Source organism: Zootoca vivipara, chromosome 3 (assembly GCF_963506605.1).
Source record: "Zootoca vivipara chromosome 3, rZooViv1.1, whole genome shotgun sequence".
NCBI lineage: Eukaryota > Metazoa > Chordata > Lepidosauria > Squamata > Lacertidae > Zootoca > Zootoca vivipara.
This window is the reverse complement of record NC_083278.1, coordinates 24,627,946-24,648,485: the sequence shown is the minus strand read 5'-3', so window position 1 is coordinate 24,648,485 and position 20,540 is coordinate 24,627,946. Positions and strand designations below refer to the sequence as shown.

The following is a 20,540-nucleotide window of genomic DNA, read 5'->3' as shown; positions in this document are numbered from 1 at the left end:
AGCAGCGCCGAAATGACCTTTCTGGGGAAGGTCAAGTCTGGGCAGTGCTGCCCAAACAAGAACTCCCCCTTTTTGGTCTCGCTGATGCGTTCCAAAGAAAAGCAGAGCAATACGTCTGGCACCAGCTTGGCTGCAGGAGCTGCCGGAAGGAGGAGTACAAGGAGCCATCCAACCGTCTTAGGGACTCCACTCCGTATTGGTGTAGGGTTTGCTCCTTGGCCTTCTCTTCTCTCAAAAATGTCCCGTAAGACAGTGGGCACGGCATAATGCAATCTTATTAAAAGGCAGGGTATTATCCAACACTCGTGCCAGTTATTTCAGTAGAGGGTGTCCTGACTGTCTGGGCCATGCAGAGACTATTGTTGATGCCAGTCATCCAATTCTGCTAAGGTCTTGACTATCAACTGAAATCACCCACAAAATGCAACAATTCAATGATAAGAGCATCTCCTTGGTATACAGAGGATCCCAGGTTTGGTTCCTGGTAGGGCTGGGAACATGCCGTCTGGAGAGCTGCTGCCAATCAGTGTAGACAGTACTGAGCCAAATGAATCAACAGTCTGACTCAGCGTTACATAGCTAGACATGTGTCTAGACATTTCCATAATCCACTGGTGATCATGACCAGTGGGTTTGAAAAAGGATCTTTTTCTGTCTTGCAGCAACACTGGGTTCTCTCTCTGATGGGGGGGGGGCAGGAAGAGTCAATCTGGGATTGACTGCTTCAGGGCCCATTTGTTCACCCTGGTATTTCCTAGGGAGCAAATGACAACATTCCTCAACATGTAGCCCAAGGAACAAAAGCAATTATCTAAAGTTATGCAGGCAGAGACCATTAAATTAGCCAGCAGCAGATTAACACTGCCAAGCATACTGTTGATTGCAATATGAGAGAACAAGCAGCTTCCGCAATTAATTCTGCAAAGCCGCCCAAGGTTCAGGCTGACCTACCTTCCAAACAAAGACCGGAGATAAGATCCACTTGGAAGGAGAAATCTTGTTTAACCCCACCAAGCCAGTCTTTTTTTTTATTTTCTTTTGCAAACGCACATGCCAAAGTAAACCTCCCACAAGCTATTGGAAGTCGTGCTGAGTCTTCCCGCAGAACATCTGGCAACATCACTTCCCTAAAGGGGCAACAGAATGAAATAACTTTTCAAAGATGGCAAGGAAAGATTGAAGAGCACTAGCTCAACCTGAGCATAGCTCAGACATAAGGAATAGCCTTTCCAAAAAGGAGCTGAGTGGGTGACACATTATTCCAGGTAGGAGCGTCTGATGCTACAAGCTACAAGCCCATGCATAGAACTGCACAGGGACTATGAAGAACAGGGTTTCTTTTACAAATAATTTTGAGTACTCATCTCTGCAATTCAGGTGTTTGTTTTTATACAGCAGAACATTTGCCACCAGGGTTGAAATCCTAAGTGTGCTTACTTAGAAGTAAGTCCCCTGAAATCAATGGGATATATTTTCAAGTATGCATTATTAGGGTCAGTCGATAACTCATGTTATGTGTCTATTATAAATGACCTCTCTCAGTATTTAATGACTGAATTGGGCTGCAATCTTTCACACATTTACCTGGGAATAAGACCCATCAAAAAACAATTGCACTTCTGAGTAGATATGCACAGGATTCTTAGCCCTGATTCTTAAAAAAAAAGCTTGATTATGAGTGTCATCAAATTCATTGGTCTAGATTAGAATTTGACGTCTTAAAAAAATGCCAGAGAAAAATCAACACAATTCAGTTTCTGCCTTTTTACTTTTGTGTTTTCTCTTTTGAGAAATGGAACCGCTGATTGATCTACCCTGGAAGACACTCCAAATTCTCCAAGACTTGCTGTTCAGTTTTATCCAGGAGCACATTTTGTGAAAATAGCCCAGGGCATTCCTGTTTTGTCATGAGATAGCAAATTTGGGTTGATGCTGCGATGTGCAAATGCCATCTAATAACAAGAGCAGCATTTATTGTACCAAAACTTATGTACTCAAACTGATCTTTTGTATTGTGGTGAAAGTACAGGTAACTCACAATCTACAAGCATTTAACTTGTGCATATTCAGCTTTACATGTTTGGCAAAAAATTTTAAATAGAAAAATTAAAGGGAGCAAAAAGGGGGCGGGCACTTGTGTGGGGGGACGACGGGACTTTGGTATTGGCAATTCCACCCACCATTGCGCCCAAAGTGTTTTGACTATACACTATTTTCGCTTCATGTCCTATCCCAGGAATGTAACCCCTGTGTAAGCAGAGTTGCCTGTACTAGCTTGGGCAGGTAACAAAATATACAAATACAAATCAGGCAAATATCAGATGACGCAGACACATGCAGTTCTCTCCCAACTTTTTAAAAATTAAATCAAATTTAATACATTCTCCACAAACACAGTGGCCATCTTAATTCTGAAACGTTCTATTTTCAGAGTAAATTATGGGAGATCAATCAATTAATAATAATACTAAAAATACTTTTATTATTTATACCTGCCCATCTGGCTGCGTTTCCCCAGCCACAATGGGCTGGCAGAAAGAAATGCCAGTTTTGTTTTAAGGGTCGATAACAAAAGCCAGTACAGGGCAAAGTTTGAGTTATCTCGCCCTACTAAACTTCTCATGGTGAGGATATCACACAGCTAGCGTGGGCTGGTGTGAAAAATGCCACCAGCACACCCATACCATGGGAAGCTGCCCCAACAGGCAAATTCACACGTGCACAAACGGTTCCATTACTACATGACTCAGGGTGGAGATTCGGCCGCTGCTCCTTTTCCACGCGTCTAAAAAAAAAGCCAACAACGGTCCGTATAGTTAAAGCTATGGTTTTCCCAGTAGTGATGTATGGAAGTGAGAGCTGGACCATAAAGAAGGCTGATCGCCAAAGAATTGATGCTTTTGAATTATGGTGCTGGAGGAGACTCTTGAGAGTCCCATGGACTGCAAGAACATCAAACCTATCCATTCTGAATGAAATCAGCTCCGAGTGCTCACTGGAAGGACAGATCCTGAAGCTGAGGCTCCAATACTTTGGCAACCTCATGAGAAGAGAAGACTCCCTGGAAAAGACCCTGATGTTGGGAAAGATTGAGGGCACAAGGAGAAGGGGACGACAGAGGACACGATGGCTGGACAGTGTTCTCGAAGCTACCAACATGAGTTTGACCAAACTGCGGGAGGCAGTTGAAGACAGGAATGCCTGGTGTGCTCTGGTCCATGGGGTCACAAAGATAATAATAATAATAATAATAATAATAATAATAATAATAATAATAATAAAATAAATAATAATTCATTATTTATACCCTGCCCATCTGGCCGGGTTCCCCCAGCCACTCTGGGCGGCTTCCAACAAAATATTAAAATACAGAAATCCATCAAACATTAAAAGCAGGGCTGCCTTGAGATGCCTTCTAAAGGTCTGGTAACTGTTGTTCTCTTAAATTAGAGAATTAAGAGAAGAGTCGGACACGACTAAACAACAACAACAACAAAAAGCGCTTTAACTAATAAAAAAAATAAAAATTCCGGAGTTTAACTGGATTGGGATGGGGAAGGTGCTGCGGGTCTAGGAGCCTCGTGCACACTTGAATTGCCCCTTCCTGGCACAGCCAGACCCGGTTGCTCCTGCGCAGGAAGCCCCGCGCGTGGTTTCCCCACCCCGGGAAGCGGAGAGGCGGAGCCGCGGCGAGTGGCGCCTTCCCTCCCCCGGGAAGGCTGGGAAGAAGGAAAGGCTCGAGTTGGGGTCGCCATGGTGGAAGCCTGGTATATGGACGAGTCGGCGGAGGACCAGCGCCTGGCACACCGCCGGGAGCCCAACGAGCCCGTCAGCCTGACGCTGCTGGAGCAGCTGGGCGTCTTCTACTGGAAAGTAGGCAGGAGCGGGAGGACCCGAGGGAGCCATTCCTGGCGCCAGGGCTCGGTTTGCAAAGGGCAGCAGGATCCTGGTGGCGCTGCGTTTCCCTCCCGTCCAGGGCGCAGCAGCCTGTGCGCTTTGGCTGCAGGTTGCGCGTACACACACGCTCAACATTCCCCCCCTCAAAGAATTCTGGGGGATGCAGTCCACCCCTCGTAGAACTGCAGCTCCCAGCCGCTCTTAACGAACTACAGCGCCCAAAATTTTTTGAGGGGAGGAATGTGCTCTAAACGTGCGCACAGTTGCAGTTCGGTTTCCAGTCGCCAGAGCTGGGCAGCAAGCAGAGACGAGGCGCTGGCAATGTTGGACTCCTATCTTCCATCAGGTCCAGGGATGAGGAGAGATGCATCCGGACCACTTCCAGCCATGGGCATAGCCAGGATTTATTTTAGGGGGGCAGGTTTTATGTTGGGGTGTGTGTGTGCAGAACCGTGTTATCTGCTGCGCAATCGGTCAGTTAGTTAATCAGTATTTTTATTTATTTGCTTGCACACACCCCTGGCTACGCCCATGCCCTCAGCCATGAAGATCACTGGGTGCGGACTTGGGCCTATCGTGTTCTCATGGTCTATCCCACTCTGCAGGGCTGTTGTGAATATAAAAGCAACACAGTCGGTATTTGTGCCCCGCCCCTCCCACAAGCTCATGGGAGGGAGGGTGAGAGATAGCTGTAGTTCTCATTAACAATAGCATTTTTATTGTTGTTGATAATAACTCAGAGGAGTAACTCTGTTAACGTGGTGGTAGCAAGAACAATAGAGTTGTGTGGCATTTTAAAGACTTAACATTTATTATTGCATAAGCTTTCCTGGGCTAGAATCCACCTTATTTTTGAAATAATAATAATTTATTACATTTATATCCTGCTTTTCCTCCGAGGAGCTGAATGCATACATAGTTCCTCGATCTCTTTTTTATCCCCACATCTTGGTGAGGCTGGTGTGAGGTCAAGAGATATTGACTGGCTTAAGTTTACCCAGCGAGCTTCATGGCTGAGCAAGAGCTTTTAAAGCTGGCTTTCCTGGCTGTACTCCAGCACTCTGCCCATGGCACAGCGCTGCCTCTTCTTCCAGCGTATGAATCGTCATCCCTAACGGGTGTGGAGTAAAGCAGCCGTAAGCTGCTGGGCCCAGCGGCCATAAAATGCAGAATTACAGCCTGTGATAATTGTATGGGAAGCTTCCATGTACCCAGGTCAAGCACAGCGACTCTTGACCCTTCTGTAAGTGCCAGAAATCCCCATATCACATGCTGGTCACCTGCTCCCTGAACAGTGTTTTTCTACTACACTGGCCACATGCTTTGTTTCTGTTTCTGCTTAGCTTCAGCAAGGTGGCTGTATGATGTGCCCTTGGACCTTCTACAGTACTCTGTATTTCACATTTGACTACAGATACTAGAGCGTGAAATAAAAAAGCAGTGAGTGTGGAAAGCTCCTATTGTTTCCTATTGAAATATGTGGAGATTGGAGCTGGGAAAAAGGTTACGGTAGGCCCTTGCTTCCCTTGTATATTTGAATAGGCGGAGTGTACCGATGCGTACCTCAACTAAAGTGGATTGGGAGTATCTTTTGTGCTGTACCACAAATGATTGATTTGCTTAGCTCACAGAACCATAGAATTTTAGAGTCGGAAGGGACCATGAGGGCCATCTAGTCCAACCCCCTGCATTGCTCAAACCCCTGACCCTGAGATTCATGTTGTACCAACTGAGCTGTCCCAGAGGTTAAAGATGTACATGTATACAGATGGGCTAGCAAAACATTTTGCAGGCTCTTTACCTGGGGCATCTTGTTTGCAAAGCAATGGTCATGGAAGTACGTATTTTAAACTAAGTGTTCTCTCTATCCTACAGCGTATTTTAGAGCAGTGGTTCTCAAACCTTTTTTTATGGGCCACTTGAAAATTTTGGGGGCTCAGAGGACCACTTTGTTTGTGCGTCTGTGTATGCAAGCTAGAAATCAAAGCACATCTCTGACTTTAAAAAAAAAATTAATCATAGTCTTGACTTACTTATGTGATGGATGTGCCAGCTTTGTGTGTAAGCAAAATTCTCTCTATTATTATTATTATTATTATTATTAATACCCCACTCATCTGAATGGGTTTCCCCAACCACTCTGGGCGGCTCCCAACAGAATAATAATAATAATAATAAAGTGATAAAACATCAAACATTAAAAACTTCCCTAAACAAGGCTGCCTTCAGATGTCTTCTAAAAGCTAGATAGTTGTTTATTTCCTTGACATCCCAAGGTGAGTGTACTGTTTGTCAGGTTTGGTCTCTGGACATTATTCAGCATTCACTTTCCATATTTGGACTTGAAGGTGGCAAGGGGGGATGGAAATCTCACCTTACAATAGCAAGTAATAATAATAGATAGTATTATTTGTACCCTGCCCATCTGACTGGGTTGCCCCAGCTGCCCTGGGCGGCTTCCAACATATATGAAAACATAATAAAACATTAAACATTAAAAAACTTCCCTCATGAAAATCTTGGCCCTCAGGCTATGGCTTTATTTGCCTGTTCAATAATCCAGCTTTGGTCAAAACATCCTCTGCCTCCATTGTCAGAGAAAAAAGTCAATTGCATGACCATGTATAGTACAGCTATTCTTGATTGTTCTGCATCTGTTCCTCAGAGCACCTGAGTGGAGGTTGTGGGGGCCAAAAGTGATTTGCATACCGGAGCTTGAGAACCTCTGCTTTAGGGTTTAGCATAAACCTTTGGGGCTGCTCATTTTACACATATCAGCAAAGGAGTTTTTAGCACTCTTGCTGAAGTTTACATTACAATGTCAGTACAAACCATTGATTATCCTAGACAGGATGGGTGGTGAGTGGGCAGCGTGGACCTGCGCCTGCCCTCCCATGAGCGCTGCACTGCTTCCCTCAAGGTGCAACCCATTGCAATTACTGAACAAATGCAGTTAAATCAGGACCCGGGCAATATATTAAACTTGTGAAATAATCAATGAAGACCCCTTGATTCTTGTCGGCGTTTAAATTTAATCTCGTTTGTTTGCTGCGTCCCTGCTGCTCCCCCTATCAAGGCTAATTTTTGTTGTTTTGGAAATCTGCTCTGCCAAAGATGGCAGCCCGCCTGGAGGGAAAACCAGGAAGGGAAAGTTGTATAAAACAGCTGAGAGCTCTTCATGGACAGAGGCTTCTTGCTGGTGTAGCAGTCCTCCTTCAGGGGGAACCCTGCTCTACTGTCGACGGTTGAAGGCCAGCTTTTCAATGATCCCTTTTTGATGAACAAAAGTGGTTTCAGAAACTGAGAACTTTTTTGCCGGTTTCCAGAACAAGAGTAGCCAACGCTGTGCCATCCAGAGAATTCCCACTACTTCTGACCATTGGGCTCAAGGTTGTCATCTGAACTAGCCTGATGTTTAACTGAGAATCAATCACATCTTTTGAAAAATAAGACTTTAGAGCCGCCTAGCCCCAAAATGGCAACTAGACATTCCATTTTGGCAACTGCAACCTTGGTTTAAGGAACCATTTGGCACCTGGCTTATATATCTTGAGTGTCTTACATGGGACGTCAGCAGGTAATAGTACCAGGGCTTTCTTTCCTCACCAGTACAGTGGGAAGACTGACAACTGTGGGAATGTTCAGGGAGGCAGGAGAGGATATACTGTTTATTAATATCCTTCCTAACTTGCGCTAGCAAGTTCCTTTACTTAGCAGAGTTTTACATTCCCCTCTTAAACGCACAGCAGAACGCTGGTTGCAGGCTTGTGTAAGCCTTTCACTACTAGGTTCCCGGTATGTTCCTTTATATCCCTCTTAAAAGAATAAACACGCCACAATCTTGTTTAAAGTGTATAAAAGAAGTTTACTCACATCATCAGTTTACAGTTGGATCCCTGAACGCAGACTTTGTTACAAAGTATATACATGTGGATCTATCCCAAATGGGGATAATCCCAGTGTCCTCTGTTGGCTGAAAGCCAACAGAGCATTTCTAGCTCAAAAGCTGCTCTAACTTTGACGGAGGAAGTCAGAGAGAGAGAGAGAGCTGCATGCCTTGTCCTTTTGTTACCTGGACGGGTAAGGTCACCCCCACCTCTAGTCACATGCAAAGGAAGTATGTCCCAGCCCTGGAGGAAACAGGAAGTTTTCGACTGGCTGGACCAAAACGTTCCCCTGCACATCCACTCTAGGAAAACAAGGAATGTTATACTTGACTGCTACTTATGTATCACATCCCACAACAACCTGCTCTGCAGAGTCATAAAAGCGTTTTGTACGCAAGGAACGTTTGGGATGCAGCCGATTGCAATAACTGCCTCGTTTTCAACATTTCCGTCACCCAAACCCTTTTCTTAATTCCACAGCTGGATGCTGACAACTATGAGACCGATCCTGTGTTAGCAGAGATCCGGAAAGAAAGGAACTACAACTGGATGGATATAATAACGATACATAAAGATAAGCTTCCGAATTACGAAGAGAAGGTAATAAATACATTCTGTCTCTCGTTTGGGCCTTGAAAGGGTTGCAAATGCTGGATCTCGCCACTAGAGTGTGTGCCAGTTTCAGAAGTTTCCTGATTCTGCTGAATGAACACTGGCTCTCCCTTTCCTGAGAACTAAGGATGAAATCCTAACCCTGCTTAACCCGAAAATAAGCCAAATTGAATTAAAAAGGGCTGACTTCGGAGTAGATATGGCTGGATTTTGCTGTCAGTCATGCAGTTGTTCTCTCCCCTGCCCTATTGCATTTCAAAACCTATTATAACGGGAAAGATAGGTGCTTACCTCTGGTTGCTGCCTATTATTTTTCTGACAGGGCTCCTGTACCTTCTTAACAGCTGGTGAATTCTGGAGTGCAGATTGGGGGATAAAATGAGTTGCACCTGTTTGATTTCTGCCTCCATTGCTGTTGTGAAAAGGCACAGCAAATGTGCCAGAAAAAAATGGAGAAAGTTGGCAGCTTATGCATACATGCGAATCACTTCCGTCTTTTCACATGCAGTTAAGTGAGCATTTGGGAAGTTTTGGTTGTAGGCAGGAGCTCTCTCACTGGCCTGCTTTGGATAGAACTGTAGAATTGTAGAGTTGGAAGGGACCCTGTTCTTTTCACTTTTAATTTGTATACCACCTTTCTATATTACTATACACAAGGCAAATTTACAAGCCAAAGAAACAACAAAATAGGCAGCAAAGATCACACATGTAATAACAATCTGATCCAGTACAAAATAAGTCACAACTACACACACCTCTTCTCTCTCCCACCACCGCCAACCACCCTACTTATATGGCAGAAGGACGTATGATAAGCTTCTGAACAATTGGCCACACCGCTTCCTTGGGACACTATAAATGAAAGCAACAAAACCAACTGGTTCTTTTCTAGTAGTCATTATTCAGACTTCTCAGAAAGAGGGAGCTCTTCTGCCTCTCCTTGTCTGGTTGTCAAGGTGATGGCGTTTTAAGTGCTATGAATATTTTAGTAATTTCGCGACTGGAGTGGAGTCTGAATGCCTGCCCAGCTTATTTCCGTCAGGTTCTGCGATCTCCCTGACCCATAACATGTCTCAAGAGCGTTATCAACCCGGCAGCGCTGACTGACGCACCCTTCCGAAAGCTCCAGTGCACTTCAGCTGTTGTTGGCTCGCAAATTCTCTCCACCACTAAATTTAGGTTCTTCTCCTCTCCCTACCTCTTTCCTCCGGAGCTGACTAAGCACTTGAGGAAGCGCGTCAGTTGTGGTGGCATCTTTGGTTAAAAAAAAAAAGGCTTTAACAAGGGAGGAGCTGGGAAAGAGAGTAGTTCATTGGCAATTCAATGCACTTCAGGTGCACCTAGGTAATTTTACTCGCAGATCCATCATGTAAAGCAGGCATCCCCAAACTTCGGACCTCCAGATGTTTTGGACATGTGTTGTGAACCACTTTGAGACTTTTTTTCTTTAAAATATAAAGCAGAATAGAGGTGGTGATGATGATGATACACAAAATCTGCTCTGGACGATAGATCCAGTGTGATTAGTTATTCTCAGACTAAAGCTGGAATAAGGACTAGAGCAGGCATCCCCAAACTTCGGCCCTCCAGATGTTTTGGACTACAATTCCCATCTTCCCTGACCACTGGTCCTGCTAGCTAGGGATCATGGGAGTTGTAGGCCAAAACAAATGGAGGGCCACAGTTTGGGGATGCCTGGACTAGAGTCTGAGTTGGGAAGTTCCTCAAAAGAGTGATCTGCAATATGAGATTAATGATTCTGCCCTGCCTTGCAGGGTTGCTGTTAGAGAATGCAGGTAAAGAGCTTGAAGAGCGCTCAAAGGGCTCTCCTTTCAGTGCCAAATATTGCATTATTGAGAGGCGCTTTGGGTTTCCTGATGTAACATCTTGCAATCTTTACATGCTTTGCCGCTTGTAATAGGATTCGCTAAATGGAAAGCCGCTTTCTCTTCCCTTCCCCTTTCCCAGATAAAAATATTTTATGAAGAGCACTTACACCTGGATGATGAGATTCGCTACATCCTGGAAGGAAGTGGGTATTTTGACGTTCGTGATAAAGACGACAAATGGATCCGGATTGCCATGGAAAAGGGAGACATGATCACGCTTCCTGCTGGCATCTATCACCGATTTACGTTGGATGAATCTGTATGAAATTACTTTTCCCCCCTTACCCCCCCCCATAAACATCTACATAGAGTTGACAGAATTGTCTGCAGCTGTAGAACTGCATATTAATAACAAAACTCTTGAGACCTGCAGTGTAATCTGCTAAATTAAAAATGTGTGGGTGGAATAATGAGGGAATAACAGGCAATGGGTACAGAATCAGAGCCTGTGACCACTTTTATTTGTTTTTTATTTATTTTTTAAAAAAGGAATCTAGGGCTACATCTGAACAGTCAGAAGTGGGGCTGCATCAGTGCCAGATTTAGAGCATTGTGAGTTGTTCCCATGAATAGGGTGCTGAGCTGAGCAGCAAAATTGAGAAGATGCTTAATTGAGACCATCCATTTGGAGGAGCAAAATATAGGCCTCACACAGGGCGCCATATTAGAAAGATGACCATCTCTGGCTGCATACAATTGTTGTTGTTGTTTAGGCGTTTAGTCGTGTCCGACTCTTCGTGACCCCATGGACCAGAGCATGCCAGGCACTCCTGTCTTGTACTGCCTCCCGCAGAATGGATAGGTTTGATCTTCTTGCAGTCCATGGGACTCTCAAGAGTCTCCTCCAGCACCATAATTCAAAAGCATCAATCCTTCGGCGATCAGCCTTCTTTATAGGCTGAAGGCTGCATACAATACCATACATTTAAAGCATGCAATTCCCCCCAGGGAATTAAGGGTACTGAGAATTGTAGCTCTGTGATTTTCTTTTTATTTGGGGGGGGAGATGTGCTTTACACACCTGGTGTGAACACAACCTGTGTTTTGCCATATTAAACCTATGGAGTAGGGTGCGGGGAGTCACTTGAAATTCATTGAAGGGATTCCTCCTCCCCCCCCCACTAATTTTTATCATCATAATCTCCACCGCCATAATCTCCAAGGAACTCAAGGTACATAGCTCTTCCCATTTTATCTCAACAACAATGCTGTGAGGTTGGCTTGGCTGAGAGACTGTGACTGGCCCAAGGGCACCCATTGAGCTTCAGGGCTGAGCAGGGATCTGAACCCTGGACTCGCAGGCCTGGGTACGAGACTTTTAACCACCACACCACACAGGCTCTGCAGTATCTTGCTCTCTGTGCAACTCTAGTGAGAATCCCCCACTGCTTTCTTGAGAGGGTTTTCAGGGGTTTGTGGGGAAGGGGCCAGAAAGGCTGCTTCTACAAATTGCCGGCTTCTCAGCGGACCACACCCTGGGTCTCCTCATCTAAAGTTGCCTGCGTTTATTAGTATAGAAAAAAACAGCTATTAAAAATGCTTCTCCCCACAGACTTTCCTGCCCCCAGCAATTCAGCAGTCCTACTTTTGTTGATAGTACTGACCAGTGCTTCCCCCCCCCCAAAAAAAATATGTTTAGGGGTATTCTCATTTTCCTACTCATTGAAATACCGCCCTTCAATGAGGCCAAACTTAGATTCACAAAATGGAGCTACCTGGGATGAACAAAGACATAGGATTCTTATCTCATTATGCATGATCAAGCTTTCTTTAGCGCCTCAGCCCTTGCTTTTCCCCCGCAGGACCAATTGCAGTCATCAGCAGTCGTTAACAGCCATCAACAGGTTTACCACTCCTATCAGCCCATCACCCATTCCCACCCACCCCCACCCTCTGTATATACATAAGGGTCTGGCTCTTCTGTTTCAAGTGTATCTGAAGAAGTGTGCATGCACACGAAAGCTCATACCAAAACAAAAACTTAGTTGGTCTTTAAGGTGCTACTGAAGGAATTTTTTTATTTTGCTTCGACTCAGACCAACACGGCTACCTACCTGTATTTAGCGGTATGTGTCCCCCTGTGTGTCCCCTGCCCCCAGAAAAAAAAGCACTAGTAGTGACTGGAAGTCATAAGTATCTGCACCATGTTGGTAATCGAGGCATATGCAGCATCAACCTCGGTTCGGACATAAAAGCCCACCTGTCTTCCAAGCTGCCATTCCCAACTCTCTGGGTTTAGAAATCAATTCCTCAAGGTTCAGGCAGGGATAGTATTTAGAGCACATGCGCTTTCTCTGCTCTGTGCTGCTGCTGCTGCTACCTTTGCAGTTAAATGGAGCACTCGTGTCTTCAGCCTTGTCACAAAATCCATCTTTAGTAAGGGATTGGTGTTGCCATAGCAACTATGCAGTGGAGCCTTGGGAGATCTGCTTTGCTCGCCCTGTTCTCTGGCTTGTTGCGAGGGATGTATAAAAGCATTCGATATAGAAAGTTTAAGGTCGCTGTCTTGCTACGGGTCTGAGGCCTCTGGCCGGCTCTTTAAAATGAGCTCTGCGATCTATTGGTTTCCCTCTGGGTAGGAAAACAGGTGTAGGCCCTGACAGAGTGACAATATCATGACCCCCAAATTTTGTTGAATGTGCTTTGTTGTTTTCCCGTGCTATTAATTTCGCCGGAAAGATTAGATGGCAGTCAGCCAAGTTTTGCTCAGAGTAGGCCCATTAAAGTTAACGGACTTGTATTAGGCCTGTTCCTTTCAAAGGGTCTACTCTGAGTAAGGGTGCTTCAGTGTTGAAAAACAAAGCAAAACATGGAACATTAACTGCAGAGGTGTTGCTGTGCATCAGCAACAGAAACTGGAGTCTGGCTTCTTGTGTGTAAATTTTAAAAATGCGGACAGAGCAAAGAGATCTCTCTTCTTCCCCTTCCAACCTGCATGTATTGAATTGTAAATGTTAACCGTACTGATTTCATGTAGGCTAGCATTGCAATAACTTCTGTGTGTGCCCCAAGCCTTGTTCACAGTTGGTTTTGCATTGAGCGGTGCTCATTTTTGTTTTTGTTTTTTAAAGAGCCAAAAATCAACTTGAGAAACTGTTCCAAACACAGAGATAATAGTGGGGGGGGGGGCATTAACTGCTACATTTTGGTGTGTCAGGCTGTTCCAAAAGGGGCTCCCCCTTTTGTGACTTGTTCACAATCTCTTTTCCATGAAGGGTTTCTGGATGTTTTTGCCTTAGAACAGGGACAAGGCGAAGCGATTTCACTTTACAGTGTCTGATCTTCACAAAATGTGAATATTGCAAGGAATCGGAACACAATTAGGCTATGGGGATTGGGGAATGGATATTTCAAATAAAGTAGCCAGCGTTTCTCCAAAGCTGGCTGTTTCCCAACCCTTCAGTTGGAATCGAGCCCTGTACTTTGAACCCCACTCCTTTCAGGGTTTTCATTCTTGTTTTGCAGAAGTAAACCATGTTAAGTGCGAACTTTCTGTGTTTCCGTTCCCAGAATTATGTGAAGGCAATGAGGCTGTTTGTCGGAGAACCTGTGTGGACAGCGTACAACAGGCCTGCGGATCATTTTCCTGCTCGTGTACAGTACCAGCAGTCTCTGGTGCAAGCAGCACAATAAACCAGTGGAGAGGCGCAAGACTCAGTTTCCCACAACTTCCGCACAATGGAAATAGCAAAATGGCTTTCTTAATGCCACCTGCTTATTAATGAGATGTTGGTTTCCTGCAGCTCTAATGTAGGGGAAGCAAATAGAGGGGGGCGTCTGTTCTGTTCTTCCTCAATCAATTGTTGGATGGAAGATGATTACCTTTCCTTTACTTAAAAAGTAGGAGAGATCCTTTTGAGCAGAACTGGAGGTTGCATTTAACTTCGACTACTTATTTCAAGGATCTCTCTGCTGCTCACGTAGTCAAATAATTCAGTTACACCTGAAGATTCTTATAGCGTAGCTTTTCCAACTTTGTGAGGGCACGAAGCTGAGGAACGCGGATGACAAGGCAATATAAATGCTTACCTGATCTGGTTTTGCTTTTCAATATAGTGCAGACGTTATTCAGTTGAGGATGAGCTGGTTTTTTTCTTTTTAAAAATACAAATTTAAAACTGTTTGAATACTTCTTGAGTTAATCCAGTGCCGTGTTCATGCAGATTCACTTTGTGCAAATGCTGCTTTAGCAACAAATATTTGGGCAGAAACTATTAATAGCATCCTTATAATGCTGCCTTATCCAGTAGCCTGAGGTTTTGGTTGGTTGTAACAATCAAGCGGTACATAAATTTTATGAAATAAATAACTACTGTGTCCCATAAATGAGTCGCGACAAACCAGGTTCCTTCTGTCTGGCTTCCTTAACTATCTAAGCATTTGGATAAACAGAGTTATTTTCCGCCTTGGGTGCAATCCAGCAAATCCTGTTGAAGTCAGGTTACAGCAGCAAGTCATTGAAACACATCTCTGGTCAATAGGTTATATCTGGCAGAACAAGAATGTTGCCCCTTATCCCCTGCATGCCCCCAAACACTTTCCGGAGGGATGAGAGATCTGCAATAGATAGCAGTGGGGGTGGAGTGGGGGACCTACAGTGGGGAAAGTCAGATGGAGTTTGCACAAGCCCTTGTGGGGTGGGAGGCAAGACGAACTGGAACACTCTTTGCAATTGCGCTATGCAGGGTATGTCCCAATAGCTGCACAGATTTGGTACCAGAACTAAGAAGTAACAGCATTTTCTGCTGTTCAGCAGTGCATGGGGTATTTGCTGGAAAATCAGAACACTGTCTTGTTTTAATATTTATGCAGATGATCAAAAAAAAAAATCCCTTACAGTTGAGCACTTCAGGGGTGCAGTCCCCAACATATTTCCTTCCAAATATTAATCAGATTGCAGCCCTCTGCTTGGTCCAGCAGTGGTTTGAAAACTGCAAAGTGGCCAGGATTCAAGTTTGGGTTGCGCGATAACCGTGCACACATTTGGATCAGTGTTGCCTTCACCGAGCGATTCCTTCTGGACAGGGAGCTCACGATTGTGATTTCTTCTGCCATTCCCCCCACGTCTCATTAGCTTCACTACTGATATTTCAGGTTACTCATCTCTGTGTCAGGCATGTGTGTGCGTCGAGGGCGGCCGTGTTGTAGGACCGAGGCTTTCTAGCCTGTCGTGCCGTTTGCTCACTGGAGAGAGGCGCTTCCTTCCTTTCTTGTTTAACCTCGGCACTAATTAGCCGACTAGTTCAAGGCAGGGTTAGGTCGTTGGTGGCGCGTCAGCCGCAGGAAGTTCCCAGCAGAGCCCCCGCGGGCTGTTGTGCCGGCGGAAAAATACATGGCCACAGGCAGCAAGAGCCAGATGCCTGGACTTGAGTGGAATGCTAAAACCGAGAGGAGCCAAAGACTGCGAGAGGGAGCAGGGCTGGGTTGCAGCAAGGATCCATCTGGCCTAGCATTCTGTCTCCGTCAGCAACCAGCTACAGCCTACTGGAAAATATACGTTGGTGGGTGTTGTGTGGATGAATAAATATGTGTGGATGAGAGAGAGTAGCCTTGACAACCATTTCCCACAGACATATGGGAGGGACCTGATGAGGAACGGTTGAAGGAGCTGGGTATGTTTAGCCTGGGAAAGAGAAGGCATCTTCAGAAATCTCAAGGGCTGTCACATGGAGGGTGGAGGAAGCTTGTTTGGGTTGGGGGTGTTTACTGAGCTGTTTTTGTTTTTTAATTATGTATTTTGCATTTTTATATTGTGATTTTACTTAAAGGGCAGTATGCAATTTTTATTCATTCATTCATTCATTCTGCTGTTCAGGAGGGTAGAACTCAAACCAATTGCTTCAGGTTACAAGAAAGGAGAATCAGACTAAACATCAGGAAGAATTTTCTGATGGGCAAGCGCTGTTGGAACAGACTCCCTTGGGAGGTTTTTAAGCAGGGGTTGGATGGCCATCTGTCATGGTTGCTTTAGTTGAGATTCCTGCACTGCAGGGGGTTGGACTAGAGGACCCAGGGGGGTCCCTTCCAACTCCACAATTCTATGAATCTATCACCTCTTTGCCATAGGGTTTTGGATTGGGATTGGCCGAGTACTACAAAGAGCACATTGGCCAGGGAACAAAAGCATTTCTGCAGCTTCTCTGAGTTCAAATGTGTGTACGGCAGGAAAGTGTGGGGGAACATTACTTATTTTTTAATGGCTTGACATTCTCCTTCAGAGGGCTGTGCCCCATAGTGGACCAGCCTCCACTCTCGAATGTGCTTTGAAAGCATGGTGTGTATCTCTGAAGGTGTGAGAGGGAAGGGAAGGGAAGGGGCTGTTATTTGGGACTGAGTCAAAAGAAAAGGAAAAACACCAGGTGGAGGCAAGAAGGTCCCTTTGCGGAGAAGCACCCTTGTGTGTTTGCTCCCAAGGGAAATTTCGGGTGGAACCTTCCCTAAGTTTGCAAGCGACTGTAAGCAGGAGCAGGCTTTGATGTGGCCCACTCATCTACAGAAACAGCTGCTGGCTGAATCCCCGAGAGAAACGTCTGAAGAGACAAGATTTCCACATGGTCTTAAAAGGGTTCAAGTTGGTGTGGAAGCCTGCACACGTTGAGACCTTTTTTTTTTTTTAAACATAATTTTTATTGATTTTACAAATTACAAAAAACGGTACATACATGAACACCTTTTCCACCTTCTTCCCACCCCTCTCCATGGGTCCTCCCCTGCCACAGAAGTATCCCACGCAGGTGAACAGTCAGAGATGGTCCATTTTATGGTTGGATTTCTGTCCTCCTCCCCCTCCCCTGCCCCCAAAGCCCCCCCCCTGCCACCAGAGAGCTCCAGGAAACCAGGGCAGTACGCAGGAAGACGTCCATCCAACCATCTATTCTCATACCAAAAAAGAGTAAAAAAAAAAAAAAGAGAGAGACAAAAAAGGAAAGACAAAACAAAAATAATCTTTTTTCATTCATAATTAATAAACCATATTTTGTGGGCTTCCCCAACCTCCCCCCTTCCCCGGTTTTCATCCCTTTTTTATCCTCTTCAACAGTTTCTTATTCTATGAAATAATTACCTTTATACCTTATACTACTTTAAAACTTAGCTATTATCATTTTCACCAAATATCCAAATCACTGAAAAATCAAACTCCCATTTTTTCTTCCCGTGCCTAATTTTTCCCCCTCTATAAGCCTCCATATTTTCACCTTTTTCCAAAATCAATTCACTTTTAAACTATAACTATTCCCAATCTAACCTTTCATCCCCAATTTCCGGCTCCAACCCCCCAATCCAGCAGGTTCTGTAGTCAGCAGTCCAGTTTTAATCCTAATAATCCATCCTATTAATCACAACTTCACTTTCCCTTCACCCCACCCCCTTTTTACAATATTTTGCCATCCAGGCCTCCATACAGCACCCCTGAGTTTCTTCTCTTCTCTGCTTATTTTTTTCCTCTTCCCTGTGGGCATTCTGGAGTTCCAGTAAATCCAATCGTGCCCCCCTCAAAGGAGGGGCACTCCACCTGACTTTTTGTAGAGTAAAATCATCTTTTTTTTCGTGGTGAGCTTCATTTTGTATTATATTGTCGCAGTCCTCATCTTCATCTTTTCGTTCCAAATCACAGTCCTCATCATTGTCAAAATCCTCCAAATCACTGTCACTGTCATTCTCACACTCGTCTTCCTCAGTTTCAGTAGCTTCATCCTCTAAGAAGTCATATTCTGCCATCACCATCTGAAATTGTTGCTTTAACTCTTGCTGTTGTGTCTCCTCTTGACATAGTCCTATTCTTACTTCCCACATTATGGTCAAAACAGTCCGCTGGAACTCAGGCGAATACCTTTTTGTTGACATAGTTCAATCCTGTCAAGGTCAAAACTTGTCACATGGGGTGGAAAATGGTCACAGTTTATTTTCTCGACTCCATTTTAACAAGCTGGCTGCATTCTCCAAGTCTTATTAGAAATAAAGTTCAAACTCACATTTCAAAAGCATATAAACCAAAAAAAGGATTTCCAAAGAGTCCAAAAATAGAAATAAAAATAAAATTCCACTTATAGATCCTGATCAGCTCACTGGGTTGTCTGGGCTGCCGGCTCCCGGGGAAAAGAAAGGTCTTTCTTGATCTTAACCTCTTTCTGCAGGGTATTCACAACCGCAGTCTTTCTCCCCTTTTACCCTGCATCTAGGGGAGATCCTCTTTGATGCCTTTGAGGGAACCTTTTAAATTGAAATCTTCTATTTACGGCTTCGGGTTTCTATTTACTGTCTCTTAGGTTGCCGTGGGGGGGGGGGGTGGCTTCCTCTTTTTTCCCCTCTCTCCCAAATCCAAATTATTTTATAGTCCAAATCGTGAGATTACTTACACTCTTATTTCCAATCGTTTTTTTCGGAAGAATCCAGCGCTCTCCGCCTTCGGCTTGAAGCTTCTCTCCGCTAGGGTAACGTTGTTGCTCAAGATGGCCCCCGCGACTTCTACCCTCCTCGCTCCGGAGCTCTTATTAGAGCTTGCCGGAGAGTTGGGGAGTCCGGATTGGGGCTCTGCCGAGCAAAATTCGCCCCCGGGACGCTCTTCCCGAGGTTCTAAGGGGCGCAGCGTCGCTCTCGCTGCCCTCCCCACTCCTAGCAGAGACGGGCCGTCTCGGACACGAGACGGGACCCCGCCGATCGGCGCTGGCGCTGAACCGGAAGCCGCACACGTTGAGACCTTGTCTCTCTGTAGGGGTGCGTGTGAGAGGCGATGGAGAGGGGCCATTGGTTCGGCCCTGCTTGCCTAGGACCGAGAAACAAAAAAGGGTGAAACATTGGTTTGAGGCAAGAAGGCTCCTTGCAGACTTGGGCCCTGGTATGTTCACTCCAGTTGCCCCTTTGTAATCTGGGTTTGCAGCTGCCAGGAGGGATATGGGGCCTTCTCTCCCTCCGTAGCTCAGCAGTACCTCACCTGTTCAGCTGGCTTAATGGCAAAACAATTCTCCAAAGCCCTTATTTGCCAGGAAACATGCCCCCCCCCCCCGGGAAAGCCATTTGGAAGTCATTCCTCCAATGATGAGAAAATGTGTGATGAGCACAGACATACTTAAATAAGGGAAGCTGGCCTGTGTTTTTGCCCGTTTCCCTCAGTGGACGAATCCTCACGCTGCAGCTGACATACGTTCTTGCCTCTGCAGCTTCAACATACCGTATATAAAAGCATAATAAAACATGACACATTAAAAAGCTTCCCAATACAGTGGTACCTCAGTTTTCGAACGTCTCGGAAGTTGAACGTTTTCAGTTTTCAAACGCCGAAAACCCAGAAGTTAATGCTTCCGTTTTCAAATGCACCTTGCAAGTTGAACAACTTCCACCGAGTGTTTCTCAGTTTTTCTCAAATTTGCAGGCTACCCTTTGCGCCTCAGTTTTCGAACATTTTGGAAGTCGAACAGGGCTGCCTTTAGATGTCTTTTCAAGGTTATACAATTAAACAGCCAGCATTTTATTATTCCTTTGTTTTGTTTTTGTTTTTAACATGAAAACTTAGCCCTTGTGACGTTTGAACACCTCCGGGAAGGAATCTGGAATTGTGACGTCGCAGCCACCATTTCAGTTTCCCCCAGCGCTGCAGCTCCATGGTAGGAAAAGCTGCACCAGTTGAATTTCTGCCTGTCGTACAGCAGTTAGAAGGTCTGGGAGCTCCAAGAGGAAGGGGAAGGCTGAAAGGGGACCAGTGGTAACCGTGTTGTAGCTCAATGCTTCTGCCTTCATCGCTCACACCTCCAAATACAGTATCTCCCTTATAGAGTACAGCTCCATCTCTCTCATTTTCTCTCCCCTGCTCTCCTTCGTTCCTTCCTTCCTACTTCATTTGCTTTGGGGTGGGTGGGTATAATAATATATGAACATGATGAATAGCCCTTTAGCAAAACGGAGAGCACTTGAGGACCTTGGGAAATCTAGACTGCTGACTAGCTTGAAGAGGTAATGATTTGTACTCTTAATTAGGGAAGGGGAGAGGGCTGTTTACTTTTGTTTGACAGCCACTGTGTCTGCCTGCACTCAATCAGGGAGCAGCTTGAAACCCCCAGGACTTTTCTCTTGTTCCTTTTTAAATTTCGGAATTAAAAATTTAGCATTTGTGAAAGGGCTGGTTCCTGCTAGGGCACTGAGGGGGTGGTCTGGTGCCAGTTGTCTCCAGATCCCGTCTGCTAGGTTCTTGATGTTCCTGCCCTGGGCACACAGAGCACAGACCAACATAAATCTACTCCCAGATAGGATGCAGAGTCTT

The 20,540-nt window shown here is 45.1% G+C and overlaps 1 protein-coding gene across 1 annotated transcript; it reads left to right on the top strand.

The window, feature by feature from the left end:
* Window positions 1-237: 237 nt before the first annotated feature.
* On the top strand, window positions 238-14,596 carry LOC132591860 (acireductone dioxygenase-like). Its single transcript, XM_060272272.1, has 5 exons — window positions 238-244; window positions 3,638-3,873; window positions 8,265-8,384; window positions 10,365-10,544; window positions 13,796-14,596. The coding sequence occupies exons 1-5, from the start codon at window positions 238-240 to the stop codon at window positions 13,916-13,918; spliced, it is 666 nt and encodes a 221-aa protein (XP_060128255.1). The 3' UTR covers window positions 13,919-14,596.
* The last annotated feature ends 5,944 nt before the right edge of the window (window positions 14,597-20,540 follow it).

Bases quoted from the DNA above. Each gene is read 5' to 3' on its own strand.
- LOC132591860 (XM_060272272.1), top strand. The intron at 3,874-8,264 runs GTAGGCAGGAGC...TTAATTCCACAG, and splicing joins TGGGCGTCTTCTACTGGAAA to CTGGATGCTGACAACTATGA. The intron at 8,385-10,364 runs GTAATAAATACA...CCCCTTTCCCAG, and splicing joins TTCCGAATTACGAAGAGAAG to ATAAAAATATTTTATGAAGA.